General features: G+C 34.0%; 1 protein-coding gene across 3 annotated transcripts in view; it reads left to right on the forward strand.

The window, feature by feature from the left end:
• Positions 1–21,285, forward strand: part of RTKN2 (rhotekin 2) — an 86,337-nt gene that overhangs the window by 15,210 nt on the left and 49,842 nt on the right. For all 3 annotated transcript variants that reach the window (XM_082640370.1, XM_082640371.1, XM_082640372.1), the window contains exons 3-6: positions 4,255–4,313; positions 14,241–14,294; positions 15,541–15,658; positions 18,241–18,435. In XM_082640370.1, the coding sequence (XP_082496496.1) occupies positions 4,255–4,313; positions 14,241–14,294; positions 15,541–15,658; positions 18,241–18,435 (426 nt within the window). The remainder of the gene's footprint in view (positions 1–4,254; positions 4,314–14,240; positions 14,295–15,540; positions 15,659–18,240; positions 18,436–21,285) is intronic.

Raw genomic sequence — 21,285 nt, forward strand, 5'->3', positions numbered from 1 at the left:
CACAAACTGGAAAGTCATACTCTGATCACTTTAACAAATGATTTAGTGCCTCTTCCACATAAGCTTCAAGTTAATACTGAAGCCAAAAATACAAACACTCACAAAGTAATCCTAGTATTTGTGTAGCATTTCTAGGAATGATGCAGAATACATTAAAAATATTATTTCATTCAGTAGCTGTGAGGTAAGTAGATACTTCCCACGTTTTACAGATGAGGTTGCTGAGGCTAAGAGGTTAACAGCAACTCGTTAACTAGTTATTGATGGATAAGAGTCACACCTAAGACTTTAGTCTAAATCTACTGCTTGCTCCACCAAAAAGACCATATCCTATTTTACTTCATTTAGTATTCACTAAGTCTTTACTGAGTGCCTTAGAATGTACTGAGCTGTATACCAGGCACTGGTGATTGAGCAGTGAACAGAATAGACCAAAAAATCCCTATTCTTGCAGAGCTTACATTTTAGCAATAATATTCTCCTCTGCCCCAACCCACTAGTCTGTCTCTTGCCTTAACTTCTTAAAACTGTATTTGGCTTTGTGAAAATAATACTAGTCAAAGACATTTATAGTACCTAATTTTAGGTATCATTCAACATAATTCTGATTTTAATAATGCCACAAAAACTAGTTTCTCATACTCCAATTGCCTAGTTTAATTGCTTATATACTATAACATAAACAAAAATAAAAATGTAGATTGCCAGTGAAAATTATGTACTCCTGGTATTTCTACAATAAAACATGGTATAGTTAAGACATTATTGATTTTATTTCTTTAAACTTTATATTGTTTGGTGTCTGTTGAAAAGAGGTTGTTGTCTCAAGGTTTGAAGTAGAAAACTCATCTTCCCAGCTTAACACAGTTATGAAGGTATTAATTTTATACCACATAGTTTTAGGATGGTTTAAAAGTCTACATTAGGGCTTCCCTGGTGGCGCAGTGGTTGAGAGTCCGCCTGCCAATGCAGGGGACGCGGGTTCGTGCCCCAGTCCGGGAAAATCCCACATGCCGCGGAGCAGCTAGGCCTGTGAGCCATGGCTGCTGAGCCTGCATGTCTGGAGCCTGTGCTCCGCAACGGGGGAGGCCACAACAGTGAGAGGCCCGCATACTGCAAAAAAAAAAAAAAAAAAAAAAAAAGTCCACATTAAGCATTTCTGTGTGTTTTAGTTTTCACTTATTTGCACAAGAGGTGAAGAATTTTATAACCTGCTTTCAAATAATAGAATAGTATTTAGAATTCTTCTAAATGCTTTGTTAAGATAATATAAAATACTTTCATCATTGTGTTATTTCTCATTGTATCTTGTTAATTCTGGAAAAGAAATGCTATTTTAAATTACCATATGGAACAATATAAAATAGGATAATCTGTATATACTTGGCCAATTTTAATACAGATTTTTGAGCAACAAAGTGGCTGATTGGCACCCTCTGTTGGTCATTTTATTTACCTACAGGCAGAAATATAAGTTAATAAAACAAAGTTAAAAGTTTGTCTTATATATTTTTATCTCTATCTTTTAAATTACAAGTCTTACCAAAATAATGCTCTAAACTGGGTTCATAAGAATAAGGTACAAAAAAAAAAAGAATAAGGTACACTGTTATTTAGCTGTGCTTTTGTTTGAATGATTTTGTGGTTATTTGCTTTTTCCTCAGACTGGCTCTCTAACTGTAGCATTTAGAACTGACATTAACATTGCAGATTTTAAAACAACTATTGATTTAACTGTAGCAAACTATTAGCTACAGTAGCACATTATTAAACAGATAATGTTTAACAATTTATTGTCAATTTGGATTAATTAGAAAAACATCACATTTTAGCAGCCTAAATAGCAGTTGAGGAGTTATTTGAATTGAAAATAATTCAAGCTTCTGAAACATGAGTCTGGATTTTTTAAAGACAGAATCATTCTGTAAGATTATGTGGTTAATTGGATTTATATTATAATTTGATAATATTTGTATATAATAAGTTTGTTGACAGGTCCTGAAAATGCCTATGCAAGTAATTTTATACTTATAGGGAAGAAAGCTGTACTCTGCCAGGTGGTTGAATAGTTTGGAGGGGAAAATTTTTTTTGGTAAATATTCAGCAAGTTTGCTTTTGGTGATTTTAGTTTTTTAGAATTTCACTTGTCTGCCAAAGCCTCAAGTTTAATCCAATTTAATAATGCCTAATGGGTTTCAATTTTAACATAATTTATGACCTATTCCATAATACTCAAGTTACTCACTGTATTAGAGCTTCCTTGTATTTTTTCACTGAAATAAATATTTTAAGAATTTATATTATGCATTGCTCATATAGAACGTGTTTTTAGAAGTATTACAAATGCCAACCAACTGTATTTATATTGTATTTCTTGTACCAATTTGAGGAAATTGAGATTTGTGTTTGGTTTCTAGTGGGCCTTTCAGTATATTATTTTCACCACAACATAGTAGACTATTCAAGTGAATTTTTCACTCTGATGAACTAATAAGCCAGCTAAAATTTTCCAACGTGACAAACTGAACTTTAGTATAAAATACTGAACTTGACTCTTTTTAAAATTTATGATTCAACAAAACATTATTTTGAAATAATGAGTACTTTTATTTTTCACTGAGTGAATTTCCTATTTTAACTTAAATACCAGTGTGACCATAAGGTAATTAGATAGGATCCTGAAAATTTATGGCTTTAAGTCTACTACATTACTTTAGTTACACCTAGTGCTTGATTCTGTAAATGACATATAAATGTCCCATATAAGCTTATTGACTTCAATACATCAGTAAATTCTTTTTGCTCCTTTGGAATATATTTCACCTGTAATACTTATGTGCTTAATCCACTAAGAGAGTAAAAAAAGATGGATGATGTATTTTGTTTTCAAATTTGGATGCATGATAATGAATATATATGCAATCTTTTTAACAAGCCTACTGAAATGTGTTAAGGTGTGTCATACTCTCCTGAAACTTAGATACACTTCAAACTCCCACCCAATCTTTCTCCAAAAGCCCTTTTAGAATTAAAACAGTATTCAAATGAAAAGTTTCTATCTTACCACTTATTTGAAGTACCTAGTTAAATTAACTGGCAGTTAATTGACTAACCAAATTAAATAGAGGCCAAAAAAGAGTGCAAAGAAGAATACTCCTGGATACATTGCTCTAGAAACGGAATGTTAATCTCTAAATGCAGGTTATTAGGAAATAGGATATTGGATAACTATTCAGAGATGGGATTGATTTGGTCTAATAGAAGATAACTATTTTGAAAAAAATTTTTTTTAATATTTAAGTATTTATTTATTTGGTTGTGTTGGGTCTTAGTTGCAGCTCGTGGGCTCCTTAGTTGCGGCTCGCCAGCTTCTTAGTTGTGGTACGTGGCCTCCTTAGTTGTGGCATGCAAATTCTTAGTTGTGGCATGCACGTGGGATCCAGTTCCCATATCAGGGGTCGAACCCAGGCCCCCTGCATTGGGAGCATGGAGTGTTAACCACTGCAGCACCAGGGAAGTCCCTGAAAAAAATTTTTATGATAATAGTATAGTCTACAGTCAGAACTGGAAGTGTCTTATATCCCAAGAATTTCCTTTGAGACCTTTTCTATTGTCATGATAATGTTTTCCTCTCCACATCTTATTCTCTCTAGAGGGCTACGCCCTTCCTTTGCCAACTTAGTTCATTTATTGTTTCAGTGTATGCTTAGCTTTTTAAAACTTCAAGGAAATGAAATATGATATTACCACACATGAATATGTAGCAGAGAGTAATTTTTAAAATATTTGTTAGATTTTATAAGGATAAGATACTCTTGGGCAGCATGTTCATGGTTGGGAAGTTCATTAACTTTTTCAGGCAACTGTAATCTGGTAAGCTAGAAATATAATTTATGACATGGTGACACAAGGTATTATACTTCCTAGGACTTATACAAATATTGCACATCTTGTTTTTAAATGTAAGGGGTCACAAAAGCCTTTCATTGTAGAGTAAGCCATTATATAATCATCAGGGAATGTAAAGCTTGTATGAAAAAATCAAAGATAATGACTCTATATATTTCTTTTAAAGCCAGCTAACTGTTGACTAAACATCATAAAGTTTGAGTCAAATAATTTATGTTAACTGGAAGTCATTATTATTCAAGGATGTGTTTATTTTTAATATTCAGGCATTTGTGAAAGTTCGTTAAAACAATTGCTTATTAGAAAAGATCTTTTTTTTCATTAGGGTTTTTTTTCTTTTGACAGTGATGTGAATTTTGAAAGTAAAGCACGAACAGCATGTAAGGGAAAGATCGCCATATCAGGTAGGCTGTAATGGTTCATTTTTCTATTGCTGAATAAATTCTATAAAGTAACTTCCTAGAGTTAGTGGGGCTTTTTAATTCCCTATGTCCATTTTCTTTTTTCATTTTATTTTGCATACCTCTATCAGAATATTTGTTCTAAAACACTGTTTTCATCATTATGCTCTACATTTGTGTAGAATTTTACAATTTGAGAAAACTGTTTCATGTATATTACATATATTATGAAGTTTTCTCCTCACTGCTACACTGTGTAATAGGTAGGGTAGTTCCCTTTTTCTATAGACTCAGAGGTTAAAAGACTTTGGTTGAGCTGGGCTGCAAACTCAAGTCTTTTGGCTCCCCATTCCTTTTTTGCTCAGAAGTTTCAATACTGTGTTTAACGTTTGTCTACTCCAGAATTTCCATAAGGGTTGGGACCCTGTTTGCTTTGTTCATCACTGTATACCCAGGAGCTAACACAGTGCTTGTACGTAGTTATTACTCAGTGAATATTGATTGGAAGGATGACTACACTCCATTGCCCATAGGATAGAGACTAGACTTCCCCCTAGAGTTTTCTATTCTGACCCAAATATTTTTCTAGTCATATCTTCCACTACTCCTATACATAAGCTGTCTGCTTTAGCCAGACATTTCTCTCCCTGTTCTGTCAACACACCCCATGTTCCTAATACCCACTTAGCTCTTGAAATAACTATATTATCTTCAGGATCTATTTGCTCATCAATAAAGCCTTCCCTGTTCCCTGCTAGAAATGTTTTTCCCTTCTCTAATTCTTAATGCAGTTAGGAGACACTTTACCACTAGATGGCACTTATGCTGTGTTGTCTCAGTTTCTCCAAAGTGTTAAGGAAGCTAAAGACAATGGCTTGGAGATGCCACAGATTGAAGTGAATAAATACATGGCTGACTCATGTGTATGCTAGTTAGATAATGTACCTTTTATAAATATTATCTCATTTGGTACGTTTTGGAAACAACAGACCTCCAGCGGTCCTTAAGTAATAACTAGTTTGTTTCATTGGCTAAAAGCCTTGTTCTCTCAGCTCCAGGGAGCCTGCTGCTGTATTTCAGGCCCTCTTACCCGAGGAACTGTTTGTTTGTTTGTTTGTTTTTTCCCAAGGAACTGTTTTTAAAAATGTCTTCATGTTAAAAATTCTCCTACAGGAAGGATATACCTGAATTTTATGTATGACATAATTGTCCTAAATCAGAGGAATTACCCTCAGCAAAAATTCTTCAGAAAAATAACTGAGCTATATATAAAAATCCATTGATTGTTTTATAGTTATTTATATTTATGTTTTCATCTTTCCAGTTATGAATGGAATAAAACATGTTTTATATCTTATTTATCCTTTTGATGCCAAACATAGCACTTTTACATATTAGTTGTTCACTATGTTCAATACATTTTAACATGAAAAAACAAAATATTATAGATCTTTAAAGGGGGTTTTCTAAAAATACTTAAACATAATCCTCCATTCCTTGCTTCTGATGTAGTGCCACTCAGTACACAAATGAGATGTGTTAAATTGCTGTTGAAGACTGAATGCCATGATAAAGTTAGCCTCTACTGTCATTTCATAATAGTTTGACTGCAGCAATCATGAAATTAGCATTAACTCTCCATTTAGAAGAGTGTTTAAATAAAAGCATTTAAAGTAGAGGAAAAAACTTTTCTTGACCATGAATACTCGACTATAGAAATTAAACTTATTTCTGCATGTGTTTCTTCTTCTTAAAAGATACTTTTAAATTAAATTACGGAGCCAAAAGTCTCAGAAAATGGGATACATATGTAATTTCTTTACATCTTTGCTTAGACTTAGTTATATCTTGTCTGTATATTTGTGAAAGATAAAAACAAAGGACATTAAAAACTGATTCACCTTTATAAATCCATTTTCTTTTGACATGGGAATGAAAATGTGACTTTTGTTTTGATCAAAATGAATATTTGCAACAAAGTTTCATAATGTTTCTGAGATTACATTGATTTCCAGGAGATACCTGGGATTTCTATTTCTAGCTTCACCACTCACTGGCCAGATCTTTATAAAAGTAAAAAGAATAATTGAGGTTTATCCCGATTGTTTCTGCTCAACACCAAATAATTGCATATGGTAATTGTCTCAGCCTATTCACTAACTACTAATTTGATGACTAAAGCCAAATCAGTTCACAAAGTACCTCGGTTTTCACTTTTGAAAACGATAGACTTCTAGGACCTAATAGCATCAAGTTAGCTATCCTATTATGGCTCTTTCACTTTACCATTAAAGTGTCAATTAAGACATTAAAAAAAAGACAAAGGTAAGAGTACTGTAAATTAAAACTGAGTCAACCATTTGCAAGAAGCTGGAAGGAATTTCTACTCTTTGAGGCTGAATTTTAAAATGTAGCTAATGAGTTACACATCTTTTGCCATCTGAACAGTACATGACCACCTGGGAAATAGATAAGAAATGTCCACCTTCTCCTCTTGAGGATTTGACATAGCTAGGCATGGGAAAGGGCAAGACTGACCAATAGGCCATGGTTGTACAGCAAAGGAAGTAAGGGTCCATGTTCCTTCCAAGATAGTGTAAATAGTTAATACCACCCTACTAGAAAAAGAATAGCTGTGAAAAAGAACAGTTGTGAAATGCAGTGAGTCAGCAATTCTGGTCAAGCAAGAAGCAGGCCCTTTGACAGGACATCAGCCAAGTCATAATTATAAAACAATAAAGGTGATCCCATTAAAATCAAGAACAAAATAGCAATGTCTATTATATTAATACTACAACAGAGTTTTAGAAATTTTAGCTAAAATAGTAAGAATGAAAGATGAAACTACTGAAAAGAAATAGATAAATTGAGTACTATTTGAAGATAATAGATTACAGACCTAGAAAATGTAAGGAAATTTACTGAAACATTGTTTGAATTCATAAAGAATTCAGTAAAAGTGGCTAGATTCAAGATATATACATAAAAAGTTGTAGCTGCTCTCAACACCAGCAAGAACTAGTTACAATAAAAGCAGCAAAAAACAAAAACATTAAATACCCCATGAATAACCTTAGTAAATATATAAGGGTAACTGTATTATGCTACCCTATGTAAATAGTGTATTGTAAAGTTAACAGTTCCCAAGTTACTTTGGATACTAGAATTCTAATAAAACATTGGAGGGGGAATTTTGACACATTATTTCTAAGATTTACTTAAAGAAATTAGCAAGAGAGAATAAGATGTTTTTGGAAGGATATATTTCTGACAGATGGTAAAGTATATTATAAAGTTTCAATGGTTATGATGGTATGGTATTGGTATCAGGATAGATAACAATTCAATTAGATCTATAAAGCATATAGCCAAGGAAAGGACACTTACTCAGAACGGCATATATGATAAAGATGGCATCATTCAATCAGTGAAGAAGAGGAGGCCTATTAAATATATAAATGGAGCTGGAACTGTTTTTATAAGAAGAATATTTATATGTTTACCTCACATACTCAAAAATCTTACAAATATTAAATAATTTTTTAAGATACATTCATTCATTCATTTATTCATTTATTCATTTACTTGGGCTGCATTGGGTCTTCATTGCCACGTGGGCTTTCTTTAGTTGTGGCGAGCGGGCGTTATTTGTTGTTGCCGTGCATGGGCTTCTCATTGTGGTGGCTTCTCTTGTTGTGGAGCATGGGCTCTAGGCTCACGGGCTTCAGTAGTTGTGGCACACAGGCTCAGTAGTTGTGGCTCACAGGCTCTAGAGCACGGGCTCAGTAGTTGTGGCTTGCAGGCTCTAGAGCACAGGCTCAGTAGTTGTGGCGCCTGGGCTTAGTTGCTCTGCAGCATGTGGGATCTTCCTAGACCAGGGCTCGAACCTGTGTCCCCTGCCTTGGCAGGCAGATTCTTAATCACTGCACCACCAGGCAAGTCCCTAAATAATTAATTTTTTAAAGTACAAACCATAAATATATTTTTTAAAAGAAAAAGAAAAATGGGCCATGGATACAAACATATTTACTGAACTGGCCAGTAAGTTTATTAACATTTTTCTTAGTCAAGAAAATGCAAATGTCCAGTGGCTAAGACTCCATGTTCCCAATACAGGGGGCCTGCCTTCGATTCCTGGTCAGGGAACTAGATCCCACATGCCACAACTAAAGATCCCACATGCAGCAATGAAGATCCCATGTGCTGCAACTAAGATCTGGTGCAGCCAAATAAATAAATAAATATTTTAAAAAAGAAAAGAAAATGTAAACAATTAAATCCTGTCACTTGACTATTAAATTAGTAAATATATGTATATTTAATTGAAGTACAGTCAGTTTACAATGTTGTGGCATACAACAAAGTGATTCAGTTATACATATATGTGTGTGTATATATATATTCTATTTCATATTCTTCTCTATTATAGGTTATTACAAGATATGAATATAGTTCCCTGTGTTAAACAGTAGGACCTGTTGTTTATTTTATATATAGTAGTTTGTATCTGCTAATCCCAAACTCCTAATTTATCTCTCGCCCACCCCCTTTCCCCTTTGGTAACTGTAAGTTTGTTCTCTATGTCTGTGAGTCTATTTCTGTTTTGTAAATAAGTTCGTGTCATATTTTAGATCCCAAATATAAATGACACCATATGGTGTTTGTCTTTCTCTTTCTGACTTGCCTCACAGTATGATAATATCTAAGTCCATTCATATTGCTGCAAATGGCATTATTTCATTCTTTTTTATGGCTGAGTAGTATTCCATTGTATTTATGTACCACATCTTTTTTATTCATTCATCTCTCAATGGACATTTAGGTTGCTTCCATGTCTTGGCTATTGTAAATAGTGCTGCTATGGACATTGGTGTGCATGCATCTTTTCAAATTATAGTTTTGTCCGGATATATGCCCAGGGTGGGATTGCTGGATCACATGGCAACTCTATTTTTAGTTTTTTGAGGAACTTCCATACTGTTCTCCATAGTGTCTGCACCATTTTACATTCCCACCAACAGTGTAGGAGGGTTCCCTTTTTTCCATACCCGCTCCAGCATTTGTTATTTGTAGACTTTTTAATGATGGCCATCCTGACCAGCATGAGATGGTACCTCACTGGTCAGGTAATTTTTGTAGTTTTGATTTGCATTTCTCTAAAAAATAGTGATGTTGAGCATCTTTATGTGCCTGTTGGCCATCTGTATGTCTTCTTTGGAGAAATGTCTATTTAGGATTTCTGCCCATTTTTTGATTGACTTGTTTGTTTTTTTTGTTACTGAGTGGTATGAGCTGTTTATATGTTTTGGAAATTAAGGCGTTGTGGATCGCATCATTTACAAATAGCAATACTTTCTCCCAGTCCATAGATTGTCTTTTCACTTCGTTTATGATTTCCTTTGCTGTGCAAAAGCTTTTAAGTTTGATTAGGTCCCATTTGTTTGTTTTTGCTTTTATTTCTATTGCCTTGGGAGACTGACCTAAGAAAACATTGGTATGATTTATGTCAGAGAATGTTTTGCTTATGGTCTCTTCTAGGAGTTTTATGGTATCCTGTTTTATATTTAAGTCTTTAAGCCATTTTGAGTTTTTGTGTATGGTGTTGAGGGAGTGTTCTAACTTCATTGATTTACATGTAGCTGTCCAGCTTTCCCAACATCACTTGCCAAAGAGATTGTCTTTTTTCCATTTATATTCTTGCCTCCTTTGTTGAAAATTAATTGACCATTGGTGTGTGGGTTTATTTCTGGGCTCTCTTTTCTGTTTTGTTGAGCCATATGTCTGTTTTTGTGCCAGTCCATGCTGTTTTGATTACTGTAGCTTTGAGGTATTATCTGAAGTCTGGGAGAATTATGGCTCTAGCTTTGTTCTTTTTCCTCAGGATTGCTTTGACAATTCTGGGTCTTTTATGGTTCTGTATAAATTTTGGGATTATTCAAGTTTGGTATAAAATGACAAAGGTTAATGTGACAGGGATCGCATTAATTCTGTAGATTGCTTTGGGTAATATGGCCATTTTAACAATATTAATTCTTCCAATCCAAGAGCATGGTATATCTTTCCATTTCTTTAAATCATCTTTAATTTCCCTTATCAGTGTTTTTATAGTTCTCAGCATATGTCACCTCCTTGGTCAGGTTTATTCCTAAACATTTTATTTTTTTGATGTGATTTTAAAAGTGATTTTTTAAAACTTTCCCTTTCTGGTATTTCATTGTTATCATAAATAAATGCAACAGATTTCTGTATGTTAATCTTGTATCCTGCTACCTTGCTGAATTTGTTTATCAGTTCTAGTAGTTTTTGTGTGGAGTCTTTAGGGTTCTTTCTATATACTATCATGTCATCTGCATATAATGACAATGTAACCTATTGCCTTCCAATCTGGATACATTTTATTTCTTTTTTTCTTGTCTGATTGCTGTGGCTAGACTTCCAATGCTACATTGAATAGAAGTGGTGAAGGAATTCCCTGGCGGTCCAGTGGTTAAGACTTTGTGCTTTCACTGCTGTGGGCCCGGGTTCAGTCCCTGGTTGGGGAACTAAGATCCCACAAACTATGAGGTGCGACCAAAAAATAAAAATAAAAGTGGTTAGATTGGATATCCTTGTCTTGTTCCCGAATTTAGTGAGAAGGCTTTCAACTTCTCACCATTGAGTATTATGTCAGCTGTAGGTTTGCCATAAATATCTTTTATTATGTTGAGATATGTTCCCTCTATACTCACTTTGGTAAGAGTTTTTATCATGAATGGATGTTGAATTTTATCAAGTGCTGTTTTTGCATCTATCGAGATAATCATGTGGTTTTTGTCCTTTCTTTTGTTGATGTGGTGTATCACATTGATTGATTTGCATTTGTTGAACCATCTTTGTGACCCTGGGATAAATCCAACTTGATCATGGCATATGGTCTTTTTTATGTGTTGTTGGATTTGGTTTGCTAATATTTTGTTGAGAATTTTTGCATCTGTATTCATCAAAGATATTGGCCTTTAATTTTCTTTTTTGGTAGTGCTTTTGTCTGATTTTGGTATCAGGGTGATGGTGGCTTCATAGAATGACTTTGGGAGTGTTCCCTCCTCTTCAGTGTTTTGATATAGTTTGAGAAGGATTGGTCTGAGTTCTTTGTATGTTTGGTGGAATGCCACAGTGAAGCCATCCAGTCCTGGAATTTGTTTTGCAGGGAGTTTTTGTTTTTTTGTTTGTTTGTTTGTTTGTTTAATTAATTATTTTTTTGTTATATTTTTGCCCGTGTTGGGTCTTCGTTGCTGGGTGCATGCTTTCTCTAGTTGAGGTGAGTGGGAGCTACTCTCCATTGCGGTGCGCGGGCTTCTCATCGTTGTGGCTTCTCTTGTCACGGAACACTGGCTCTAGGTGTGTGGGCTTCAGTAGTTGTGGCACACGGGCTCAGTAGTTGTGGCTTGTGCGCTCTAGAGCATAGGTTCAGTAGTTTTGACGCATGGGCTTAGTTGCTCCGCAGCATGTTGGATCTTCTCGGACCAAGGCTTGAACCCATGTCCCCTGCATTGGCAGGTGGATTCACAACCACTGCACCACCAGGGAAGCCCCTGGAGTTTTTGGTTTTGGTTTTGGGTTTTTTTGGAGATTCTATTTCACTTCTAGTGATTGGTCTGTTCAAATTATCCATTTCTTCTTGATTCTTGATTCAATTTTGGTGGGCTATATGTTTTTAGAAACTTGTCCATTTCTTCTAGGTTGTTCGGTTTGTTGGCATATAATTGCTCATAGTGTTCTCTTATGGTTTTTTGAATTTCTGCAGTATCCATTCTTACTTCTCCTCTTTCATTTCTTATTTTGTTTATTTGGGTCCTCTCTCATGGTGAGCCTGACTAGAGGTTTGTCCATTTTGTTTACCCTTTCAAAAAACCAGCTCTTATTTTTATTGTTTTTTTTAAAATAGTTTTTAAATTTCTATTTATTTCCTCTTTGATCTTTATTGTTTTCTTCCTTCTGCTGACTTTAGGTTTAGTTTGTTCTTTTTTTTTCTAATTCTTTCAGGTGGTAGGTTAGGTTATTTATTTGAGATTTTTCTTATTTTTTGAGGAAGGCCTGTATTGCTATGAACTTCCCTCTCAGGACTGCCTTTGCTGCATGCCAAAGATTTTGAATGGTTGTGTTTTTACAGTCATTTAAACTTAAGTGATATTTTCAGGACATTATATCCAAAAAATCCAGAATATACATTCTTTTCAAGTGCACATGGAACACTCTCTAGGATAGACCCACATACTAGGACACAAAACAAGCCTCAGCAAATTTAAGAGGATAGAAAGGTTTTCAAGCATCTTTTCCATGTACAACGGCATGAAACTGAAAATAAACCACACAGAGAAACAAGAAAAAGCAATTACATGGAGACTAAACAACATGGTACTAAAAAACCAATGGGTCAGTGATGAAATCGAAGAGGGAATTTAAAAATACTTTGAGACAAATGACAATGAAAACACAACCATAAATTAGTAAATATATTTTAAAAATTATTGTTGGATGAAATGTATGTGAAGTGTTTAGCTTGGCACATGCGGAGAGCTCAATAAGTCATATTTTTATCAAAAGTGCTGAGGCAGCAGTGGGAAGAGCACTCATACATTTCTACCTGGTTGGGCAGGGTAGGGATGGAGTAATACAAAGATGTTCTAGAAAGGAAATTGGAAATAGGCACTAAGAACCTTAGAATTCTAAACAAATAAAAATGTAGACAAAAGATCATGGGATCTAAAAGTGAAGCACATCATAAAGGTAGCCAAATAGCTTATGTTCAGAAAGATTTATAATTATTTGAAAGTGGCATAATTAATAGGTATGAAAAATATGCAAATAAACTTCCTAAGTGTAATAAAGAAATGTCTTAAACAGAAATTTTCCAGAAAGGTTCAATATCATTTTTATACTGAGTACAACATTAAAAATTAAAACTAACTTCACTTTATCATTGAGATTTCTACTGTGCTGTGTTATGCTGTAATCACACATCTTAATCTATTTGGTAATACCTTAATTCTCTAACTTTGAAACTATGCAGATAGCATAAGAATGTCAGAGGAAAATTGTTACTACATAATGTTAACCTAGTATTAAAAGTAAAGGGAAGAATGGAGAAAACTAGGAAGGCAAAATTTTGACTGTGTCAAAGCTCTAGATTAATTTCTGGAATAAAGATTGTTAACACAGTCACTTTGGAGTTTGAAGAATGTGTGAATGAGAGAAATATGTTTAGCTCACTTTTAGAAAGTACGCCCTTTTCTTGGCCTGAAAGAAGTAATACATTCCTCTTTCTAGTTTTCTTAAGGAAAATGCTACAGTTTGTAACATGAATATACAAAGATCTGCAAATTCTTTTGTAGACAAGTTAAATCTTCTTAATGGAGAGATCTTGGATTTGTTTGTCAAGAGCTGGGTCTCTACCAGAAACCAATGATCTTAGACAAGTCAATCTTAGACAACTTAATTTTCTTCATCTTTAAAGTTTGCATAGTGGACAAAAGTTCTAAAGTCATTTCTACCTCTACTATTCTATGATTTTGAAATGTATTTAACTACATTTGCTGCTACTGCTTACCCAAAATAGAAATTGAACACTAGGTTACCCAAATTTCACCTATTTCAAAAACATAAATCATGAAAAGAAAATTTTATGGCATAAGCTTATTACAGACCTTTCTTAATCAATTAATTTCTTGAGTAGTAGTTGGTGGGGTTTTTTAGTAAAATAAATATAACAGATTTTATATTCCTAGTCTAAGCTGCTTTTAAGAGAAAACATTGTGTTTGAATATTTAAATAATAAATAAATATTGGCTTTAATGGTCAGAATCCATTATGGAATTCAGAGGTTTATTTCACTCTAAGAAATGAAATTTACCAAAATTATTACTTGTCATTTCTTTTCCCCCTCCTCTATAGATATTCGTATACCACTAATGTGGAAAGACTCTGATCACTTCAGCAATAAAGAACGTATGTATGATTTTAATTGTAATTGAAATATTTTCTGTAATATGTAGTAAATTTGAGATTATTAGGAGAAAAAACTGCTTCCCCACTGAAATAAATGGATGTCATTTGACAGAATAAGCAGAATCTTGTTGATAGGAGCCTGTGCAAGGATGGTGAGTAACAGGTAGTAGAGAAGGGAATTGTGCGATAAAAGGAAATGTTTAAGGAGTCATGGTAAAGGCAACATTATTTGACCAGAGATCTTGGAGATCTTTCTGCCTTGTTTTCTTACTTCAGATTATTTAACAGGATGTAAGAGGAAAAGATTTTTAGCTTGATCTGATTGTTTTCCCCTTCAGCATTTTATGGCTTCATATAGTCTTAACAAATCCATGCATTGTGGGTCAACCTCAAATGATTTCTAGCTGTTAGAGGCAAAGCAGAAAAGATATGATAATCCTTTATCTTTCTTGTCTATTGTGATAGCTTTGTTCCTCATACTTTAAAAACTGAATCACATTGAGCACAATTAGTTTTATATGAAAAATCCAAAATCAGGTTAGTATATTTGTTATTCAATTAGGAAATATAAATTACTTTACAAAGGAATACATGCAGTTATTAAGTACATCTTTCTGATTACAGTAGAGAGTTAAGTTTTTCTGAAGAGGTACATTTTCTCAGTAATGAGGTTTCAGTCCTTTAATCACCTAATACTTTTTAAAAACATCATCAAATTAGAAGGCCCAGCAGCTATGGTTTTTGTGTTCACATGTCTACTTTTTATTGTTTTTGTGGTTTCCTCCCTTTCAGTTTGATGGAAAATGTTTTGCTGTTAATGTGCTTGCTCCTAACCTCTCATAATAGAAAACTTATTTTTCTTAAAATATACTTGGAAACCAAATGACAGGGGTAATAGTATATACATAACATAATAAATTTGCTATTAATTAAAGCTTAAAGAGTTTTCTAGGAATAAAATTTGTGAGTTTGGTGGTTACTTTAGGCTGCTGAGAGGCCTATATTTTTAACTTTATTTTTTGATACTCCCTACTTTAATTGTTGTGCTTTAGTTGGGCAAGCTATTAATATATATTGGCAAAACAGTCTCTATAAAAAGTTAAAGGATTACAGTGTACAATGTATGAAAATAAGAATCTATTAGCAAATATTTAGACTAATTATTTTCATTTTCAAGAAGATTTTAACATAATATAGGCATGATTCATCACATGAATCATTGTGTTATGTTGTTTTTCTTCTCTAGGATCACAGCACTATGCCATTTTTTGTTTATTCAAAATGGGAGCTGAAGTTTTTGATACTGACATGGTGATTGTGGATAAAACAATCACAGATATATGTTTTGAAAATATGACCATATTGTAAGTATTTTTTAATCTTCATTGAATGAAAAGAATCTAAAATTCTCCCTTTTTCAAAGGAAGGCAAATTTATTGGATTATTTTTGAAGCATTAAAATCTTCAAATGTTTAAATTGATTTTGAACACTGCATTATTCAAAATAAGCCCATTTCTGCATTTGAGATTTTTCCAGTGTAAAATAAAGTGGAAATCATGTAATATTAGTAGTAACACTATGAATACAATGGAATCTCATTATAACATTATTTTATGTAAAGTGAATTTGTACATAAAAGAGGTTCTTACATCTCATATAGGAGATTTGGTTATAGAAATACCAAAATAGTATAACAACTTTATAAGATAGTTCTGAAATATGTACCATAGGCAAAGTACTTTGGTAAAACTTTGAGATGTTCTTTTTCTTATGGTGCACTTCTTTCATGTTTTCACTCCAAAACAATAAAAAATTGGGTGATCCTCAGGGCTGTTTTTATTGCCCCTGCTCTTTTACAGGCTCATTTTATTGTGGTCATAATATAGAACCAGAAAGAACTCCTCAGGTAGCCATAGAAATCATTTTTAACTAACATAAGTTTTTCCTGGCCTTTTTTTCTATTGGCCTAAATCAGTATGTGATTTGTATTTCTTACAGGGTTTCAAAGACAGTATCTTTGCATCCAAATATTAATAACTACTTAACTATTAAAATCAATATACATGTTTTCTCCATCTTTAGCTATGGAGCTATATACAGTTGAGATTGAAAGTACTAGTTTTGCCACTCATGTAGCATTAAAAAAACGATTGCAAACCATGTTTTGTGGCTTTGGTTCAGTGTCCCATAAGTAATCGTACAGCACAGAAAAATATAATACATTTTTCTGAGTTATCAGCAGTAGTGCAGGCCATCTTATAAGCTCTATTGAACCAAAGGAATTTATTTAGGATGCCCCAGATATTGCCAAATGTTTACATAATTGAGACTTAAAAATAAATATTTATTATTTATCTAAATATACTTATCTCCATTATCAACTATTACTAGTACATCTTTTCCTGCCAAAATCATCCTGTTAATGGACTCTTTTCTTCACATCACTTTGCTATTGTTTGTTTTTACCACAAAGACAAAAATCATAATTTTTTTCACAGAAAGAACAATGCAAGTTACTTGGGAAGACAACTCATGATTTATAATTTTTTTTAATTCTGTAAATATTTTAAATTGTTCTAAAAATAACTGCTCACAGATGTTCTAAATGTTATTTTAAAATGTGCTTTTTGTTATGATTGTTTTAATAAGTATTCAATATTTATGAATCTCTGGTTTTTCTCTAAATATTGACATTTGTTAGTCATTACCAGGAATACTGTATGTTTCAGAGTTGCCAAATAATAAACTATAAAAATATTTGGAAGTTATTCCTTGGATTTATTCAAACTATAGTTTGGCTATTTAAATCTTAAAAAGTCTATGCTGCGTTTTTAAAATCTCTGAGGCTGATGGATTGTCCTCTACAGACAGCATATACTGCTGATGGACCTCCTTTGCGATTTGAAGTATATTTTACTGTTAGTAACATCACCACAATCATTTATAGTAAAGATAGTTCACTGTGTCTGAGAAAGAGCAAAGCCAATCTTGGCATTGCAGATTTTCTGCATATTGGTTTAATAAATACATACTGAATATCTTTTATGCTAGATTAAGAATACAAAGATTACCAAGACATCACTCCCCCTCAAGGAGTTCATGCCTTGAAATATATCTCTTTATATTCATTTTGTTTGTTTGTTTTCTCCTGTACAACTAAATAGTGAAATGTTATTTTAGAGCTATTAGGTACAAAGGTGGAGCAGGGAGGAGGGGCACAGTGTTGAGTGGACTGTGACTCTTTATGAAAAAGACATGAAAACTAAAGGTTTCAGCAGAAGAAAGCTTTTGTTTAATTTTCTTTGTGTGTTTTTTTGTTTTTTGTTTTTTGTTTTTGCCGTACACGGGCCTCTCACTGCTGTGGCCTCTCCCGTTGCGGAGCACAGGCTCCAGACGCGCAGGCTCAGCGGCCATGGCTCATGGGCCTAGCCGCTCCGCGGCATGTGGGATCCTCCCAGACCGGGGCATGAACCTGTGTCCCCTGCATCGGCAGGCAGGCTTTCAACCACTGCACCACCAGGGAAGCCCTTCTTTGTGTTTTTTGTTTTCAAATCTTTTTCCTTTGGAGGAATCGTGATTTCAGGAAATCATAATATAATGTAAATACCTTAAAAACAGCTATATTATAGGAATGAAAAGGAGAAATATCATTGGCAACAAAATGACCAGGGCATTTTATTCTTTTCCTTTAAATAATTTGCCTGTAAATATTGGTTACATTGAGTTAAGATTGCCCTACTTTAGGAGCCGGTAGCTCTAGAAGTTGCAGTGACTCTCTCAGGTCATTTAGATACTAAATAAACACACGGATATTCTATCTCATTAACATATATTAACATAAACCTGTTCCAAATGCTGCTTTTAAATGTTATGAAAACATCACAGGATGTTATTTTATTTTGTACTGAGTTAAATTTCTAACATTATGATTGTCCTTGTTTTTAGTAATGAAGCAGGGCCAGACTTTCAGATAAAGGTGGAAGTATATAGTTGCTGTACAGAAGACTCTTCTATAACCAACACACCAAAAAAATTAGCTAAGAAACTGAAGACATCTATAAGCAAAGCTACAGGGAAGAAAATAAGTTCAGTGCTTCAAGAAGATCATGAAATGTGCTTGTCCTTCAGTTCTGCTATTCAGTAAGTTTTCTAATACAACATTTACAGCGATACAGTATAATTATGTATTTGTGACATTTTAAAGTATTTTACATGGAGAATATCTTTACATTTTAAATAGGAAAAAACATCCTGAGGCAGGAATATAACTTGGTTGTCTGACATTTACCCAGCTGAGTTATTCTTAATACCTTCCTTTGAAAGTAGAAAGTTGGGGCTTCCCTGGTGGCACAGTGGTTAAGAATCTGCCTGCCAATGCCGGAGACATGGGTTCGAGCTCTGGTCCCGGGAAGATCCCGCATGCCGCGGAGCAACTAAGCCCGTGTGCCATAACTACTGAGCCTGCGCTTTAGAGCCCACAAGCCAAAACTACTGAAGCCCGCACACCTAGAACCTGTGCTCTGAAGCAAGAGAAGCCACTGCAATGAGAAGCCTGCGCACCGCAACAAAGAGTAACCCCTGCTTGCCGCAACTAGAGAAAGCCCACATGCAGCAACGAAGGCCCAATGCAGTCAAAAATAAATAAATAAATTAATTTAAAAAAAGAAAGTAGAAAGTTGGGTGACAGTGTGCTTTTAGTGATTTGGAATTCCAGTATCTAGCAGAAAGATGAATTATTTTTCTTGAAAAGGGACTATCTACATGTTAAGTTGTTTGCTACATATCAGTCTACTAATTGGATTTCTGCATATGTCATGCATTAGTCTTAAAGATTTTTTAAAATATTTTTTTCTTTATAACAAAACCACAATACCATTATCACATCTAATAAAATAAAAAATAAGCTCTGAATATCATCTGATGTCCAGTCTGTGTTCAAATTGCCCCAATTCTGAGGAAGTTCTCTTCTGATCTGTGCAAGTCAAGATGCAAACAAGGTCTACAACATTGCATTTAGGTGAGTCTTTTAAGTTTCTTTTAATCCTTAACAATTTCCCATCTACTTTTTTCCTTGCCATTATTTATTGAAGAAGCCAGATCTTACACATTTCCCATATTTTGAATTTATCTGATTACGTCTTTGTGGTCTTTTTAAACATCTTTTTCTATCCCCTGTGTTTCCTACAACTTGTAGTCAGATCTAGAGGACTGATTAGTTTCAGGTTCTCTTTTAGGACAATGTACTTTCTACTGTATCCCATTTGGAGGTCTTGTCTCACTTTTACTCATGTTAAAACTGACCAGTGGGTTCAGGTGTTGTCAGCCTGATCCATCCATTATAAAGTTCCCTATCAATCTTCTGTGTAATGGTGTTAGCAGCTATTGCAGGTCATTCATTATTTCATTAGGGGTTATAATTTGGTGACTTTCTAAATTTGTCCTTTATTTATTTATATTTTATCGATTCTTTTCTCTCTCTTTTTTTAAAAAAATTATTTATTTATTTATTTTTGGTTGCGCTGGGTCTTTGTTGTTGTGCACGGGCTTTCTCTAGTTGCAGAGAGCAGGGGCTACTCTTCATTGCGGTGCACAGGCTTCTCATTGCGGTGGCTTGTCTTGTTGTGGAGCACGGGCTCTAGGCACGCACACTTCAGTAGTTGTAGCTTGTGGGCTCTAGAGCACAGGCTCAGTAGTTGTGGCGCGTGGGCTTAGTTGCTCCATGGCATGTGAGATCTTCCTGGACCAGGGCTCTAACCCATGTCTCCTACATTGGCAGGCGGATTCTTAACCACTGGGCCACCAGGGAAGTTCTGCATTTATTTTTAAACCTAGAATTCTCTCAAAGAAGAACTTTCTTTCATTAACTCTCTGGATATAAATGCAAAAAAATTGGTGGAGGAGAAGGAGGAAAAAAATACTTGGTTCCTTCATTTTAGAATAATAAGTTGATGTTCTAGCATGGAGGTGGTCAATGTTTTGTTTTATTTGAACTCTCATATTTTTATATATTTGTGTTTCAATCTATTACAGTTATTCTCTTTGAAGCCAATTTGTCCCATCTTTGATCAGTGGGAAACCTTTAAGCTGACTCTGTGTCCTTTGACACAACCTAATCTCTGATTAGCTTCTTTGCTTTCTGGCCAGGGAACGTGTTCCATGTTCATCTTTTGTTTTTCTGCCCACAGTTGGAATCACCATCTCTTCAAGGAGCCCTGGTTTCTTTCAGATACTTTCTTTAAACATTATGTTTGTTTCTTTACAAGTATTTTTATCTTTATGTTTCTTGGGAAAACTGTTGTACAGGCTGCATTCCTAGAATTCCTTTGCATGTCTTGGTAGGGTTGGCTCTTCAGCATGTAAGTAATTTTACTGTAATTACAAAAAGCAAAATATTTTAGGTGTAGATCCTGGAAATATCAATCATCAAAATGTAACTAAATAACTCTTTTCATATCAGATATATTACATGTGAAAGTGACTTGGGACTCTAGCATTGTGGCTTTCAGTTTATTTTGATTGAGATCCACAGTAAGAAATACATTTTACATTATTACTGAATGCACAGTAACATAAGCAGACAGATTTCGTGAAGCAATACTTAGCCCTTGCTATTTATAGTATAGTCACTTGACTTTTTAAATTCTAGTTATTTTCAGTTTCTTTTAATTCCATTTATGAATCATTAAATTGATTTCATGATTGTTGAATGGGTCCCATCCACCAAAAAAAAGAAGGCATAGAAGATGTAAATCTTTGCTAATATAAATGTCGTTAAAAAGGAGGAAGGGAGACCCTTTAATTTTCTTCCTTTAGAATTAAGGCCATCTTAAAACTTTTCTAGATTAAGATGATATCAAGTATTTGCTGGAAAATGCTTTAATTCAACTATAAGGTAATGGAACTCTGTCTTTTTGATGATTGAACAATTGTATTTCTAGTTTGAAGCATAGATTTTAGAACTGAAAGAGATAATCACCAAGTTAGTAGTTT

The sequence above is a fragment of the Mesoplodon mirus genome (assembly GCF_964341445.2).
Source record: "Mesoplodon mirus genome assembly, chromosome: 2".
In the NCBI taxonomy this organism is placed as follows: Eukaryota; Metazoa; Chordata; class Mammalia; order Artiodactyla; family Ziphiidae; genus Mesoplodon; species Mesoplodon mirus.